At 39.6% G+C, this 17,968-nt stretch overlaps 2 protein-coding genes across 3 annotated transcripts in view; one reads left to right on the plus strand and one right to left on the minus strand.

The window, feature by feature from the left end:
* The window catches only part of SULF2 (sulfatase 2), a 328,818-nt gene extending 313,158 nt beyond the window's left edge, over nucleotides 1-15,660 (plus strand). For both annotated transcript variants that reach the window (XM_063297104.1, XM_063297103.1), the window contains 10 exons: nucleotides 568-844; nucleotides 1,941-2,037; nucleotides 3,821-3,915; nucleotides 6,271-6,330; nucleotides 7,637-7,806; nucleotides 7,896-8,038; nucleotides 10,035-10,158; nucleotides 13,121-13,151; nucleotides 13,400-13,456; nucleotides 14,660-15,660. In XM_063297104.1, coding sequence (XP_063153174.1) covers nucleotides 568-844; nucleotides 1,941-2,037; nucleotides 3,821-3,915; nucleotides 6,271-6,330; nucleotides 7,637-7,806; nucleotides 7,896-8,038; nucleotides 10,035-10,158; nucleotides 13,121-13,151; nucleotides 13,400-13,456; nucleotides 14,660-14,690 — 1,085 coding nt within the window. In that variant the 3' untranslated portion in view covers nucleotides 14,691-15,660. The remainder of the gene's footprint in view (nucleotides 1-567; nucleotides 845-1,940; nucleotides 2,038-3,820; nucleotides 3,916-6,270; nucleotides 6,331-7,636; nucleotides 7,807-7,895; nucleotides 8,039-10,034; nucleotides 10,159-13,120; nucleotides 13,152-13,399; nucleotides 13,457-14,659) is intronic.
* Nucleotides 1-17,968, minus strand: part of NCOA3 (nuclear receptor coactivator 3) — a 221,839-nt gene that overhangs the window by 83,532 nt on the left and 120,339 nt on the right. The window lies entirely within an intron of this gene.

Here is a 17,968-nt window from a genome sequence, read left to right on the forward strand (position 1 = left end):
CAAGCCAGGAAGAACCAGTCCAAGGTTAATTTGGCTCTTCTAAAACCTACCAAGTATTCAAGGCATAATAAAATAAAATTATTCAAGATATATTTTTGCACATTTTCATCTCCTTTGGCTTTCATATCCATCCATCCATCCACTCAATTTTAGCTGGTTGTAGTCGGTCATTCTTGGCAGGTTACAATAAAATTTCCCATAATTTTGCAATAAAATTTCAACAGTACATTCAAAAGTATATTGCCAAAAATTAAAATCATAACATATGAAAAATATAAGTTTTAAAAGAAGAAAAGCAAACAAAATGTGTCCCCATTATAGTGAGAGGCAAGTTTCCAATAAGCTCTTTCCTAGTAGTAGTAAATTTATAATAAAATCTGGATTATGTATGTAAGAATTGATTTTTTGTCTTTAGAACCAGATCACTGTCTGAAAAAATAATCATTTTTGGAAATAAAGAATTCTTTCATCTAACCAATGTTTCAGCAATATATATCGTGTCAATCCATATCCGACTTGTTACAGACAAATTGTGTTCCTCATTTCTCTCCCCCACCTCCCATGTAGAATACAAAACAAGCTACATTCGAAATCGTTCAATTCGCTCAGTGTCTGTTGAGCTTGATGGAAAGGTGTATAATTTGGATTTGGAGGATGGCTACCAGCCTATTTTACCATGGAATGTCTCAAATAGGCACAAAAATGATCACGAACCAAGAGGAGGAAAAGGAGGTGGAGGAGGAGGAGGAGGAGAACTTGACGATGCTAAGGATATGGACGAATACAGTGGCATTGGCAGTGTTTTAGAGGATACAGCGCCAAACTTAGTAAAAGTGACACACCGGTAAGTCTTTGTAGAGCTTAATTAGTGGATTGTGGTTTTTAGTATTTATATACTTTACTATATATGCAGCACTATATGTACATACAAACATACAGTGCTATATATTTGTGTCATTTTGTTTATCAGGGGACATAGTACTTTGCATCTTAGACAAGAAAGGAGGGAAAATCAAAGTTGCAGAGTTATAGACCTAATAGTCGAGAATATAAGTAGGTCAGGGTTGAGCTGTTGGGTTGTTGATGTTCTCTGAGCATAATGGGTCAAGTAAGAAGCAATGCCCCAATCAAGGAAGAAACCACACCACAGCAAAGCTAGCAGGGCAAGCTACTACATATAAGCAACCAGGAAATTCCATTCTTCAGTGCACTGATGATGTTACCTAGCCTGGTAATGAAATGTCTCAAGAGCCCAAGAGGTAAAGATGCCATGCTTCTTTTCTACCTTAGTATACACAGGAACAAACCTAGCAAAAACTCCAGGCTTAACTCAATGAGCTAGGTGTATATTTCCTTAGTTACAGCTACACTGTGTAATCTCTATACTTGTAGGGGCTTCATAATCAGGCAAATAAGGTCCTGTATGTGTCTGCTTAAGAACCTGACTGTAATAATAATAAAACATATGCTATTATAAGCTTTAGAGTTTTGGCATAGGGTGGCTAGACCTAAGAACAAGGTTGCCTAATATATTTTGTTAAATGTTTGTCTACATTCTGCAGAAGCTGACTGATAATACCAGCAAGTGCATACTCAAGAGCACATAAATTTCTAAGTGCCAGTGTTTGTGTTTATACTTAGGCTTCTCAACCCTTAGTAAGCTATTATTTTAAAAAAAATATTTAGAGTAAATTTTTCCTCCAAGTAATGCAAGACAGCACACTTGGTTTTCTCTACTGACATTTCAGCCTCACAACAAACTTTAGTTTCCATTGCACAGATTGTTTGCACAGGTTGCACTAGGGGAGTTGCCCCTCTTTCTTCCTCAGAGTCATATTAACTAAGCTAGTTCAAAAAGGATCTTCACGAATGTAATGCTGTCTGCTTCCAACAGCTAGTCACTGCTTCCAGTATAATGACCTTTTTCTTTTTTTGAACAGATGCTACATTTTAGAGAATGACACTGTTCAATGTGACACAGACTTGTATAAATCATTGCAAGCCTGGAAGGACCATAAGCTCCATATAGACCATGAGGTTAGTGTTTATGCCCATGTGAATCACCATTTGAATCACATTTCCAAATTCCAAGGCATCTTGAGTGGACTTTTTTGTGAACAAGGCTCTGATCTCACAGGCACAATCTCTTCTAAACAGTGTTGTCTCCTTGTTCTGCCCAAGAAAAGATCACACAGTGATTAATGACAGCAAGGCAGAATGTTAAATAGTCTGATACCACCTTTTGCTGATGTCTGGGTTGGCTGTGAAATGCGAACGTATTGGAGAATATAGAGCTCCTTCTTGATTATTGATTTATCAGCCTGTGATTCAGACAATTTATGCTGGCAAAAATAGGCTACATAGTTCCTTTTTGTTCCTGGAAGAACTTAATGGAGGAGAACATCTTCCCATCATACAGCTTCCCTTAATGAAGCTACAATCATCAGTTCTTCCTTTTGCCACATTCTGCATTGTCCTAAGGAATCTTAATCCTCTGAATATGATTTTGGGGGTACAGGAGGCCAGAGAAGGAATCATGAAAAATCCTTCTGTCTGTAGAGGCCTCAGCTCAGTCAAAAAATCCTTCTGCAAACAGAAGGTCAATGTTGAAGCTATTCTAATACCCTTAATTACATAGTGCGCTAGAAGGACAGCACAGGGAACATGTGAGTCAGAAGTATCACAATAAGTGAGCATAAAATTATGTCTTTCTAGTGTACAACAGCCTTTCTCAACTTTTTGACCCTGGAGGAACCCTTGAAATATTTTTCAGGCCTCAAGGACCCCTTGCACATTCAGGCTCAAATATAGGCCAGAAGTTACAAAATGATTATATTCTTTCATGGGTAGGCCTGAATATATGCATTAACAGTGTTCTTAAACTAAAAATAAAGAACGAAACTTGCCTCTTTAATGTGAAGTTGCTCAAATTTGAAATATTTTTTTAAATAAATCGTGATCTCCCAGGGAACCCCTAGTGACCTCTCGCAAAACCCTAGGTTTTCACAGAACCATGGTTGAGAAACCCTGGTGTAAAGAAATATAAAATCTTAAGGGCAGGTTCCTTTGCATTAAGATTATGTTAAAGACTCATAAGTGGCCTGTTTTTCCTATTTTCCTATTGCCCCCAAAGTGCATGTGTAAGCCTATCTACAAATAGTAATTGCTGGCATTTCAGAGATTGACAGAAATGCTCATCTCCCAGATTTCTCATTAAATTCCCCACAGATCATTGAACTCTCATGATACATGATGCATGGGAATTACTTGTTGACCATCAGTTAAAATAACCCCTAACTTTTAAAAAATAATAAAACAAAAAAATGAGTCAGCCCTTAGTCTAGGCTAAGCCACATTCATTCAAAAAAATTTCTTCAGTTTACTTGTACAGGTACTAGTATAAATTGCCCCGCCTTGGCTGTATCTCATTGCCTGCTAAAGTTATCATGCAAATAATGGAAAATAGTTTTTTCCATCTCTGATGTAATTACAGCAGTAAGGTGATCTTCCTCCAGAAGTCAAGTTACATTTCTTGCTAGAAAATGTTCTTGCTGCTTCTTCCAAATTTCCACCACTGAACTGAGTAGGAAATACTACATAGTAACTGTAATAATATTGACCTCATGCTAAAAAGTAAGTTCAGAACTTAGCATAAACTCTCCTGCTTTTCAAAAACGTAAGTTGAAGTAGAACAACTGGGAGATACAGAGAGGTTTTAAAGAGAGGGATTTAACACCTATTATCTGGACAAATTGAATGATAGAAACCAAATCAATTAATTCTGCATCCACTCCATTTGTTCTTAATTTTTTATTGTTAGATTGAAACTCTACAAAACAAAATTAAAAACCTGCGAGAGGTGAGAGGTCATCTAAAGAAGAAGCGACCAGAGGAATGTGATTGTAACAAGATAAGGTACTTTCTACAGCTTCTTTGGAGTTGGAAACTGTAATAAATATATAGCAGCTGAGAGTTTGGATAGAGGCATGCAAGACACAAGACTATTCTGCAGATACAGAGCAATCCTCTTATTAATGCCAAGTGCTCCAACGCCTTGGTAATTCCAGTGCCTTATTGCATCCAGTCCAGCAAGGCAGAAAAGAAAACCAAGAAACAGTCATCTCTCATCATGCTTTTCTATTAAAAACAAAAACATCATTTCAGGCCAGTTCCTCCTACCCTGGCATAGCTAGCACCCTACTCTCTTTGGGGAGGTTTTTTCAAGTTTGAAATTTTCTAACCTTGGAAAGTACAATTCAAAGAGCGGTCTTCAACCTCTTTGAAATACACAGGCCCCTGAGATTTGTACTCAAAGTGCTTTTTAAATTACCTTGAATTTGAACTTTATTATTGGAAGAGGTGGAAGTAGCTACTGCTGATAAGTTGTTTTCTGTTACTCATCTTTCAGTCACTCTGAAGCCTCCCTGGTTGATCATTTTTCCCCACCAGAAAAAAAGCCCATGAATGGAGATCCCTCATAATCACTTCCTTTGGTAACTCAGTGAAGTAATGGAAACCAGGGAACCTGTTGACCGCTGTAAAGATTATTGTATTATGAAAAACAAGATATTCATACACATACCTTGGGCTTAGGTAAATCAGTACAAGAACACCACCCATGAGAATTTCTTCAAAATTCTCCTCTCCTTTGTAAGAAATTTTAAAAGCAAATTCTCTTCTGTCAAGCTGAATTCAAACTGGTATTATACAGCCCTTGTATGTTTCTAATTAGGTTAAGTGGAGACAAATGGTTAGAACAGAGTTGGCCAAAATTCCCTTCAATCAAGATGTTCTTGTGACCACAGCTTCCCATAGATTACCTAAACTCAGTAACAGAGAGGTGCCGTGTTCAGATCTGAAGTGGGAAAGGTACTTCAAGCCTCATGTGGGCGGGTGGGCTGTACTCCTCAGTGGTACAATGAAGATGCTTGCTGTACCTGTGGCCACCTCCTTAAGGCCTCCTATACGCAAACTTGTATTTTTCTGCCACTGTGCAACTACTAAATAAGCAGGAAAAGGCACAGCTTCTTTAAGAGTACGGTGAATATGTCCCCCCCCAGATCCAAAAATAGTTTCCCACTCATATCTGAATATTTGCACATAGCTACATGGCCAAAGAAGCTCCAAGACTTCCTGTTCCATATATGGCAAAAGCTGGGTGAACGAAGCATAAATGATTTGATATTTTTCTCCCATTTCTGCCAGATCCTGTAGGAAAATAGTGATAAGCCTTCAGGTGGAAAGCATGAGGCATGGCTTCTGCTCTGAGAACATTTGTCTTGTCAGAGGCATTGCCTTAGTGGCTTCTGTAATTATGTCCCCGCCCCCCCCACAAGCTGCTCTTTTAATGCCAGGCCGTTCTTTCAATTCCTGGTAGGAGCTGTTCCTGCCAGTGAGAAGAGAAAGAGAATATCTGTCTCTGCTTTAGGCCCAACTAGTGCTACTGCTTATCTGAAATCATCTAGCAAGCAGGACATCAGACCCACCTCCTGATTTACAATACAATAAACATCTGGTCCAACTGTCACCGACAGTTGTATCCTCACACTCAGACATTGTATCAGCCTTCCTTCCACCTCTACATATTTCAGTGCTTTTGAGCTGGTTTCAATGAGATCCTGAGATGTGTAATAGTCTGCCTCTAACAAAGATCAAAGTAGAAAATCACTGCAGTGGAGCTCCCCCATATGACCATGTTGACACTCAGCCTACCAGCCTGAGTATGAAAGCAACTTAAGGCCTTCCAAATACAGTAACCCAGCTGTTCTTTCACATGGCATTATCTGTTACATATTTTGTCTAAAAACCAGTAATAAACCCCTGTATAAAACGTAGTCCCTCAAAATAGAAAATTGGAATCTAGCTAGCTAGCTTGCTTGCTTGCCTGCCTACCTCCTCCTCTTTCAATGAGACAGCTGCAAGGAACTCTTAAGCAGCAGTCGAAAGTGATATAGAGATTTGTTTCTTCATTTGCTGAAGGGGAACCAGTTTGGAGGAGCACTCTGGATTCTCATTCTTTTAGAGCTTGTTGTATATTTTCTCTCTTTATTGCATGGAAACAAAAGCCAGGTAGCGTCTAGAGAACTAAAAAAAAAGGGATTTGAAAGGACCATGGATCTAATAAGATATTAGAAGACTATGTTTTATATTATAACCCTGTTTTTTTCAGTTTTATAAACTGCCCCTAGCTTCAGAGTAGAGGAGCACAAATATAAAAAGATAAAGAATTGTGTGTTAGATAACTATAGAACTGGGATATTTGTTTTTCAGCTTTCAATCAAAGCACAAAGGCAAACTGAGGCACAAAGGATCAGGTCTCCATCCTTTCAAGTAAGTACAGAGTCATCTTAAACAGGCAACGGATGTGAAGTAGTTCCAGCTGAATAATTTGGTCTTGCTAATCAAGAAGTCTGAGAAAATTATGAATGCAGGCTGCTATGTTGGCCCTGGTTTGCAGTTGTTAGGGCTCCTCATAGAGAACTGTGGCCCTTTGGCCATGCACATACTGAGAATTGGTATGACTAACTGGTTGGCCCATTTCATCTAAAAACTGAATCAGATTTTGAGAAGACAGTATTGTGCAGAATGAGGTGATGTAATTTTGAACTGAACTGCTTCAGCATACAAGAAAAGTGTCTTGTCTTTATAGGTACCTGCAGCACAGAAATTAAAAAAATGTATGATTGTGTTCACTAGCATGACATAGCTAGGAACATGGAGGCTAAGCTTTAGTACTTAATGTATCAAAGGTGGTGGGCTCCTCTTATGGGACACCTTCAAGGCAAGCAGGGAATGAATAGCCATTTATCACAGATGCTTTCACAGAGATTCCTGCAGGGACTTGGACTCAGTATTACTCTATAATTCTATTACACGCAGAGACTTTAAAAAAAAAAAGAAAAGTTGGGAAGTATTTTTTAAAAAGGAAATATATCCAGACTAAAGTAACAGTGCTAAGTTCTATCTCCATTTTTCTTGAATCTGTTTGCATATTCCTTTAAAAAAACGGCCCAAATCCCCACTGAAAAGAATTGGTGAGGTTTCAGAAAGCAAACTTTCTCCTTATCAAGATTGGGGATGAGTGTTTGAAAATTTCCCTTATGGCTACACATTTACCACCTCAGTAGATTTCTGCCTCAAGAATTTTGGATTATTGATTGGAAGGCTACTTTATATACATATAACCATAATAATGGCCAGCTGGGTCCTGACAAATAAACAGGTATAAGTAAAGTTGAGAGAGCCAGTTTAGCTCTCTCTTTCAGATTAGAAACTGGAAAACTGTGAGTTCTAGTCCTGCCTTGGGCATGAAGCCAGCTGGGTGACTTTGGTCCAGTCACTCTCTCTAGGAAGGAGGCCATGGTAAACCACTTCCTAAATCTGGCCAAGAAAACTGCAGAGACTAGTCCAGTCAGTCAACAAGAGTCAAAACTCACTCAAAGGCACCCCCCCAAAAAAGAGGTAAAGTTAGCATCACAAAATTAATTGCTGTTACATAAACAGCAGGGTAAGGTGGGGGTGAATCCCTCACAGATTGTCCATTAGAGCCTTCTGCCCCTGTAAAGCAGTTGGTTTCATCTTTGCAGACAATTTGTCAGTTATTGGCTTATTATGAATTCTTGATCTTTGTGCTCAGGAAAACCCTGCAGGAGAAGGATAAGTTGTGGCTCCTCCGAGAACAGAGGCGAAAGAAGAAACTCAGGAAGCTGCTCAAAAGAATCAAAAACAATGACACATGTAGCATGCCAGGCCTGACATGCTTCACACATGACAACCAGCACTGGCAGACTGCCCCCTTGTGGACATGTAAGAGATCTCTCCATTCATTTAAAGCATTTAAAACTACTGTATTTAGAAAGTACTTTACAACTATAATGTTAAACTTTTATTTGTAGTGGGTCCTTTCTGTGCTTGTACCAGTGCAAACAACAACACATACTGGTGTTTGAGGACGATTAACGAGACACACAACTTTCTGTTCTGTGAATTTGCTACTGGCTTCCTTGAGTACTTTGACCTGAACACTGACCCTTACCAGGTAACCAGTCAATCAATCAATCAGTCAATAACTGAAAGTATAATGTTTGCACATGGTCAGCTTTTCATGACACAAAAAATCAAAACTGAAAGAGTCTGCTGTGGATTTAACCTTTTATGTGACAGTAACAGATCAGTTGGAGCAGCACATTTTGCAGTGGGCCAGATACACCAGTGCTCCACCAGTATTTGCTGCAGGAAACCTCTTCATATTTACCATCCTTTCCATACCTCATGCTTTCTAGAAGTCTTCAGAGTGCAGGTCCCACAATGTATTGTCCATGTTGATCTTTTAGTTAGTTTATGTGGATGTTACAAATGAAGGTTTGTAATATTAGCATCCTCATGAGGTAAGGACAAAGTTCAGCTGTACAGTTGCCATCACCACTACTTTCTTTTTCTCCCCCAAAAACTCATCTCTGAAGAACAAGGAGGAGGCAGTGGAAGTCTTGGGTATTCTCAGTGCCTCTTCCTTTCAGGAAGAATATTGGAATCTACGTTTGAGCATTAGGAACCCAAGTGCCAGCATCGTTTCTGGAAAGGAAGTGATGATCCTGGGCACGCTGACAGGAGGCCACCTTGCCCTCTGCCACTTCCTCTTCTATTCAGAGAAAAGCAGAAGTGGACATACAGTTGCTTCTTCAGTGCTTTAGATTTCACTAGGTTTTCTTAGAATATATGGAAACCCCACCAGACTTTCCATATCATTCACCTGGAACTGTGTCTCATTTTCTGATGCAGCCTTCTTCAAGTTCTGCAACTCTTCACTAATCTATAGCCTTCTATCCCCGCTGGAAGCCTCAGGGGGGTGTGAATGTTACAGCAAATATGCTCTCCCCATAGAGAATAGGAGACTGACCTGTATTGTATTTATTTAAACTTCCACTGGGTTTCTTTCATGAAAAAACAAAAGATGTGGCTTGGATGGATAGGGAGATTCCACAAAAAACTGGCACATCAGTTCATTTGTCATTTTTTTCCTGTGCACAAAATGGTGGCGTGGTTTTCAGAGCCGAATGCTAGAGTCTTCCCCTTGACTGTAATTCCTGAGACAGCTTTTAAATTCCCTTTTTGCCTTAGCTGAAGATATTTCTGTCCTCACCTGATTTTGTATAGCAGCTTAAAAATGCTTAACATTTCAGGAATTGAAATGAGAATTCTAGAATTCAATGAACTATGCAATTTTTATTTTATAAAGCAATCTGTGGCTATAAGGTACTGTGTTTTCTAGGTAGCCAATGTAATGACTGACTCTAGGATTCTTAATGTGGGCTGGGCTAGGTTCCTTTCATTCCAGCCATGGAGATATAGTTGGAGTTCCAGTGTTGTAGAAGATAACACACAAGAAAAGCAATCCAATTTTCAGTTGCAAAGCATTATGTCAGAGGCACCCTGACCTTCTAGGTCTTGCTGCAGCAAACAAACAGGGCAGACATTTTTGACTCTCCATCCCTTCCTGTTGACATATACAGACTGTGGAGGATCACTGCACTGGACCACTGTAAAAACTAGCTTAGCTGTTCTTTCATATTTAAGGTGTGAGGAATGAATCTAGGAGGATCCAAAGGAGCCAACTCATGCTGAACTACCTCTAAATCTTGTAGATAAAATAAGTAAACATGCTCTCTTCTGGGAGTCCCTAAGAGTCAATTGAGTTGGTGTAGTGGTTAAGGCACCACTACGAAGCCAGCTGGGTGACCTTGGGCCGCTCGCTCTCTCTCAGCCCTAGGAAGCAGGCAAGAGCAAACCACTTCTGAAAAACCTTGCCAAGAAAACGGCAGGGATGTGTCCAGGCAGTTGCCATGGGTCAGTGCAGACTGGAAGGCATAAAAAAAAACGAAGTGTCAATTGGACTTTTGGAAGAGGAAATTCAGTGTATTATCATAGATTTGCAACTGATTTTTTAAACTAAAAAATCTTCACCTATTGAAGAAAATCAGTGCAATGTCGACTCTGCCCATTGAATACTATGATTTAAAAACTGTATCTACTTGCAGCTAATTAATGCAGTAAACACATTACATAGAGATGTTCTCAATCAACTGCATGTGCAGCTCATGGAATTGAGAAGTTGTAAAGGGCATAAGCAATGCAACCCAAGGACCCGAAACATGGAACTTGGTAAGTTGAGTTCTTATTTTCATCTTGGTAGGAGGAGTGTGTTTAAATAATTGAAATATTATTTTAAGTGACCTGTATGTACCTTTAAGTAATTTAAGCTGGAAATCTAAACCAGGGATAGATTTTAATCAGATGCTTAAACATTCTATAGATTTTATGGGAAGTCTCTTCATTAATTCCACCAGTTCTGATTTAAGAAGGGTGTGGTCTGAATCTATAAATTAATTCCAGAATTTATCATAGGTCATTACACCACAAGATGAAAAAGGGTACAGACACTGGGAACTTTCTGATTTCAAGGATCTTGGTATAAAGGTGATGAAATATTGGTGATTAACTATAGTGAAGTTGTAATGGAAAGCAGTTGAGCAGTAGCAATGTAAAAAAAGTGAAGAATGACTTAACTCAATGTTGTTTATTCATTTAGTCGCTTCTGATTCTTCGTGACTTCATGGATCAGCCCACGCCAGAGCTTCCTGTCGGTCGTCAACACCCCCAGCTCCCCCAAGGATGAGTCCGTCACCTCTAGAACATCATCTATCCATCTTGCCCTTGGTCGGCCCCTCTTCCTTTTGCCTTCCACTCTCCCTAGCATCAGCATCTTGTCCAGGGTGTCCTGTCTTCTCATTAGGTGGCCAAAGTATTTCCGTTTTGCCTTTAATATCATTCCCTCAAGTGAGCAGTCTGGCTTTATTTCCTGGAGGATGGACTGGTTTGATCTTCTTGCAGTCCAAGGCACTCTCAGAATTTTCCTCCAGCACCACAGTTCAAAAGCATCTATCTTCCTTCGCTCATACTTCCTTACGGTCCAGCTCTCGCAGCCATATGTTACTAAGGGGAACACCATTGCTTTAACTATGCGGACCTTTATTGTCAGAGTGATGTCTCTGCTCTTAACTATTTTATTGAGATTTGTCATTGCTCTTCTCCCAAGGATTAAGCGTCTTCTGATTTCCTGACTGCAGTCAGCATCTGCAGTCATCTTCACAGCTAGAAATACAAAGTCTTTCACTGCCTCTACATTTTCTCCCTCTATTTGCCAGTTATCAATCAAGCTGGTTGCCATAATCTTGGTTTTTTTCAGGTTTAGCTGCAAGCCAGCTTTTGCACTTTCTTCTTTCACCATCATAAGGCTCCTCAGTTCCTCTTCACTTTCAGCCATCAAAGTGGTATCATCTGCATATCTGAGATTGTTAATGTTTCTTCCAGCGATTTTAACTCCAGCCTTGGATTCCTCAAGTCCAGCATGTTGCATGATGTGTTCTGCGTACAAGTTGAATAGGTAGGGTGAGAGGATACAGCCCTGCCATACTCCTTTCCCAATCTTAAACCAGTCCCTTGTTCCGTGGCCTGTTCTTACCGTTGCTACTTGGTTGTGATACAGATTCCTCAGGAGGCATACAAGATGACTTGGTATTCCCATACCGCTAAGAACTTGCCACAATTTGTTATGGTCCACATAGTCAAAGGCTTTAGAATAGTCAATAAAACAGAAATAGATGTTTTCCTGAAACTCCCTGGCTTTTTCCATTATCCAGCGAATATTGGCAATTTGGTCTCTAGTTCCTCTGCCTTTTCTAAACCCAGCTTGTACATCTGGCAATTCTCGCTCCATGAATTGCTGAAGTCTACCTTGGAGGATCTTGAGCATTACCTTACTGGCATGTGAAATGAGTGCCACTGTTCGATAGTTTGAACATTCTTTAGTGTTTCCCTTTTTTGGTATGGGGATAGAAGTTGAGTTTTTCCAATCTGATGGCCATTCTTGTGTTTTCCAAATTTGCTGGCATATAGCATGCATTACCTTGACACCATCATCTCACAAGATTTTGAACAATTCAGCTGGGATACCGTCATCTCTTGCTGCCTTGTTATTAGCAATGCTTCTTAAGGCCCATTCAATCTCACTCTTCAGGATGTCTGGCTCTAGCTCCCTGACCACACCGTCAAAGCTATCCCCAATATTGTTATCCTTCCTATACAGGTCTTCTGTATATTCTTGCCACCTTTTCTTGATCTCTTCTTCTTCTGTTAGGTCCTTGCCATCTTTGTTTTTGATCATACCCATTTTTGCCTGGAATTTACCTCTGATGTTTCTAATTTTCTGGAAGAGGTCTCTTGTCCTTCCTATTCTATTGTCTTCTTCCACTTCCGCGCATTGCTTGTTTAAAAATAATTCCTTATCTCTTCTGGCTAACCTCTGGAATTTTGCATTTAATTGGGCATATCTCCCCCTATCGCTTTTGCCTTTTGCTTTCCTTCTTTCTTGGGCTACTTCTAGTGTCTCAGAAGACAGCCATTTTGCCTTCTTGGTTTTCTCTTTCTTCGGGATTTATTTTATTGCTGCCTCCTGAACAATGTTGTGAACTTCTGTCCATAGTTCTTCCGAGACCCCATCTACTAAGTCCAGTCCCTTAAATCTATTCTTCACCTCCACTGCATATTCCTTAGGGATATTAGTGAGCTCATATCTAGCTGATCTGTGGGTCTTCCCTAATCGCTTTAGTCTGATCCTAAATTGGGCAATAAGAAGTTCGTGATCTGAACTACAGTCAGCTCCAGGTCTTGTTTTTACCAACTGTATAGTTGTCCGCCACCTTTGGCTGCAAAGGATGTAGTCAATGACTTTAATTAATTAATTAACTCAATGACTTTACGTAAATTCATTATTTCATCAATTTGCCCCTGTACCAAGCTGCAATAGGGGCATATAAATGTGAACCAGCCTTGTTTTATTATGGGAATGTAACTTGAATGTATGGATTCTTAATTCAGCACTGAACTATCTCTTGGTACATGCAGCTGGTGTGGTTTGCTCTCTCAAACCTCTGTTTGGAAAGTGTCACAGTCCTTAAAAAAGAAACTTTTAATAGTCTATTATGCCTTTACGGACTGTCTTACATGCTTTTTTCCCTCTTGCTTCCATAAATGCTGGGTAATTAGTATTATTTTCTTCATTTAGGTCTTAAAGATGGAAGCTATGAACAATACAGGTACTACTACTTAAACTACAAGTTTCCCTATCCCCTGGAAGTAAATCTAAAATGGGTATTGAAATAATCCATAGGCAGAGAAAATTAGGGAATGCTGAGAACAGCAAAATATTGGATTCCTTTCAGTACTTTGTTAGAAATGTCTAATACTTGTTGCCTACCCAGCATGCTTTCTTCTATTTTCTTTTTCTTTTTTTGCGATAACACGTGTGGCTAATTTTTCTCTCCTATTGTGGCTCAAACATCAGGCAGTTTCAGCGTCGAAAATGGCCAGACATGAAAAGATCTTCATCTTCCAAGTCATTGTAAGTTGGGAATTCGTTCATGTAAATCATTAGCCTTATTTTTATATCTTTCTCGCATACCGTGGATATTTACAACATCAAGTATCCTCCTGTTCTTAAATCATCTTCTTCATGGAGAATAGGTTGATAGAATGATGGACGTCATCTAATACTTGGAGTCTCCAGCAAAAGGTTTATTGAGTTCCTTACTAATATAATGGAACCTTCAGAGTTGGATTACTGTATCATGGAGCTCCGATATTTAGAAGAGGATCTTTTCTTTCTGTGTTCTGGATTTGCCTGTTAGTCATAGTAGAATTATACTTCCCAGCTGTGCTGATCTAAAGCAAAAGCTGGAGTTCAAACTTCAGCCCAAGTTTAAATATCAGATTACAGGTAGTACTTGCTTAACATTGGTAATTGGAACTGGAATTTCCTTCGCTAAATGATGCGGTCATAAAGCGTGACATCACATGAACACACCACTTAGCAACAGCAGTTCTGGCAGTCCCTGGTTACCATTGTTAAGTGAATCACTGCAGGTAGTTAAGTGAAGACCTCACATGACGGTGAATTCCAACTTCCTGCTCGCTTTCCCATTGACTTTGCTTGTGGGAAGCCAGCAGGGAAGGTCACAAACCTCAATCACGGGATCACAGGACATTGTGACGGAATGACGGAAATCCAGGCCCGTTGCCAAGTGTCCAGATCGCGACCACAGGGGCGCTGTGACAGCCGGAACTTCAAGGACCCATTGTAAGTACCGTTCATTCAGCACCATCGTAAGTTCAGTCACTGAATGAGTGGTTGTTAACCAAGGACCAGCAGTAATCACAATACATTAGAAACAAAAAACCTTTGTCAGGAAGATAAACAGTACACTGCATAACCAAGTGTAAGAAAGTTCTGTGCTGTATGTTTTGTGGCTTTTGTAGACCTTTGTACACACTTGTGTCAACCATGGCATCAGTTATCCATGTGCACTGGAATAAAATCAAACAGTGACAAAGTCATTGTTAAGGAATATGTCAAATTCCCTTTAAAAGTTCAGTTGCCAAGTAAGGAAGAAGATGATCTTCTACTTTTATAGAAGGTGCGACCCATAGACCCCATGATTCAGACTCCTTTCCTTGTGTGACCTTGGTAAATTAGGCTTTTGTCTCATAGCCCAATTGGTTACAATGACAATGAACTAATGATATGTCTTTTATTTCTATTTTACAGAGGGCAGCTTTGGGAAGGCTGGGAGGGATAATTTCCCACAACTGCTAGACCTCAATGAGGATACAAACTGGCCAGAACTTGAATTCTTGTACAGACTTAATAAAGTATGTATGATTTCAGACTGAATTATAATCTTAGCCTGGAGGACTGGATGAACTTTGATGCTAAGGTAAATAGGATATTTGCATTTTTATGCAGTCCAAAATGATAGAGTTATCTTCTGGGGACTACTGTTGTCAAGATCATGTATCCTACTAGTTTACCCGCGTTTGCTTTGGATTATACCTCACTTGCTTCACAAGCTGTTTTATTTCCACCAATCACCAGAGATACTATTCTGAAAGATGACAGCAGAGAAACTTCTCAACACTTAGAATCCTGAAAGGCAAAAGCACAGAAGATCACATTTCAGCAGAAGGCAATTTTAGATTTTCTTTAGATAAAGGCATTGGAAAGACATATGAAGATAGTAACCAGATTTTTTTTTTTCTTTCTGGCTTGGGCACATTAAAATTTGAAGCACTGATAGAAAAGTCTGTTAAGGGATTCTAGGATCTCCAAAGGATATTACTGAAGAGAAGCACTGATTCAGCACTGTAATATCTTCAGGTGTTTGTCTACCACATAATGCAATTTAGTTCACAGTTTTCACATCTTCCTTGAGGTTGGTAGGAGAAACAGAAAATAAACCTTCACTCAGAGAAACCAGCTTTCCAGCATTGTACTGTAAATACTCAATGTTCTGTTTCAAAAGAGTTCAAGTCCAGAAGAATTTTGTTACTAAAGTATTGGCATGTCCCAATATTATTTCTGAAAATGTCACTTCACTGCATAATGAAACTTTAGAATTTATCGATTTTTAAAAACACTGCAAAATTAAAAGCAGTTTATGTATGTCTTGAATTTTAACAAAGTTGGATTTGTATTAAGTCTTTGTGGTTATATTGTATGTTAAAAAAAACCAAAATTACTACTATAAAAAAAGCACTTGTTTACTTTTATACTTGAGGCTTTTTTTAAAGATAATTCTGTGACCAATATGCAGCCAGCTTAATTCTAGACTGTTGCCAAAAGATCAACTTGTATAATCTATATATGAAAAGAAATTTATGAAAATTTATGAACACAACTCAGAGGATGGGAAGGAACTTTTCCCATTACATCCTGCCTTTTTAAAAACTGCTTCCAAATTCAGTCTCATGCAAAGTTCTCTAATTCCATTATTGAACCCCTCAACTTTCAGTTTCAATTCATAGTTTTTCTACTATACATTTCCCTTTCCAACATCTTGCATTTTTGCATTTTCAGTGAGAAATTGTTTTGTGTTTTATTTATATACAGGTAGTTCTCACTTATCGACCATTTGTTCAGCAACCATTCAAAATTATGACGGTGCTGAAAAAATAGCGTTACAGTCCACTTACAACTTTTGCAGCATCCCTCAGTCATGTGATCACCATTACAGTCAGTCAGTATTGTCTTGTGCCTGACCTGTGGTTTTTTTTCTTCCCACCCACTTGCAGAGCAGATTGATTGGAGAGAAAGGGATTACAAGAAAGTAAGCTGTTTGCTCTTCTACACATCAAAAGCAATGCAATCACGCCAGCAGCCCAGGTTCAGAGTTGTGGGTTTACTACACAAACAGCTTACAGTACTCTCTTGAAATCCCTCTCTCTCCAATCTCTCTGGTCGGGGCAGGGGGTTGGGGTCATTGGCTACAGAAATTGCTTGCTTTTTTTCTCCCCACTCCCTTCACAAGTGAGGACTACTTGTGTGCGTCACCTACTCCACACAATTCTAGGTGGTTTATGACTATGAAAGAATAAAAACACACATGAAGCCACAGTAATAAACAGTAATTAAGCAGCCTCGTGTCAGTAGGTGCCATCAGCTTTACAAAACATTATCCTCTCCAAAGCATCTGGAAAGAATTTCTTTCCTGAATAAGGCGCCATTGTAACCTCAGTAGCAAGCTGTTCCAGAGCAAGTAGGTTGCCCTACTAGCCCTTATTTCCTGGTGAAGAACTCTCAGCACGCTTTCTCAACCTGAACATAATTGGTGGGTACATCTGGACAGTCATGAAGTTAGCAGGGCTCTCATCCATAAAGCGCTTTATAGGTAAATGGCAAATTAGACCTAGAAGCCAACCAGCCCTGGTACAATTGATATTCTTCTGTACCAGCTTCTGCCAGTGAGCAAAGCAGGTAATGGCATTCTGTACCAGCTGTAGCTTCCAAGTTGTCTTGCAGAGTAGATTCATGTTAAGTGAATTGTAATAATGAAACTGGGAGATGACAAGGGCAGGAGTAATTATAGTTAGCACCTCCTGATCCAGAAAAGAGTACAACTGACAAATTAGTGGAAGGTGGTGAAGGGTCTCCTGGCCACAAATGACATCTGTTGCTTTGGTGAGGTTAGGTGTCCTGGTACCAGAAGTCCTCTGTAAAAACAGGAACTCCTATCTTAGTGGGATTCATGCTGAGGCTCTTCCATGCTGGTCAGTTCCTCAAAGGTCAAAATTTCTACTACAACTCCTATATGGCCATGAGTGGAGAGAGAGAGAGAGAGAGAGAGAGATGGGCCTCATCAGGATACTGCTGGTGTCTCACCCCAAGATGACATATTACCTCTCCCAGAAATACTAATTTGTAATAGCAGAGACTTCATGCACGGCACATTGACAAGAATGAGGGAGAGGAGTGAGCCCTTTGAAACCCAACACAGAAGTATCCCTTGACCTCTTCTCCCCCACCATCAATTGGAACTACCCATTTAAAGGAGCAGAACCCCTGTAACACATTGTCCCCAATCCCCAGTCTTTGTAAGCGGCCCAAACGGTTATCATAGTTAATATCGTATGTTGCTATGTGATCTAGCAAGACAAGGCAAGATGCACACATCATCCAAATCTCACAGCAGCCATCTGTAAAAGCAACCAATATGGTTTCCACCTAATCCTCAAATCTGAACCCAGAATAGAAGGGATCCAGATAATCCTCAACCAGAGTCCTCTATAGTTGCCACCCTACGACTTTCTCTACATCCTTTCCTAAAAAAGGGGAATTTGGTGACAGGACTATAGTTATCTAAAATGGTTAGGTCAAGTGATGGCTTCCTGAGGAGAGGGCACAACATCACCTATTTCAAGACTGGTGACATTGCTCCCCTCACTCAAGGAAGCATTTATGATTTGGATATGAGAGTGTTACTGATTTAAGGTTGTTTTTAACTGTGGTTCTATCCAGGCTGAAAGCTTCACTACAAAATTTAACCTGTTCCCAGTGTGAGCTAGATAAAACCATGCAGGA

Source organism: Candoia aspera, chromosome 3, assembly GCF_035149785.1.
Source record: "Candoia aspera isolate rCanAsp1 chromosome 3, rCanAsp1.hap2, whole genome shotgun sequence".
In the NCBI taxonomy this organism is placed as follows: Eukaryota; Metazoa; Chordata; class Lepidosauria; order Squamata; family Boidae; genus Candoia; species Candoia aspera.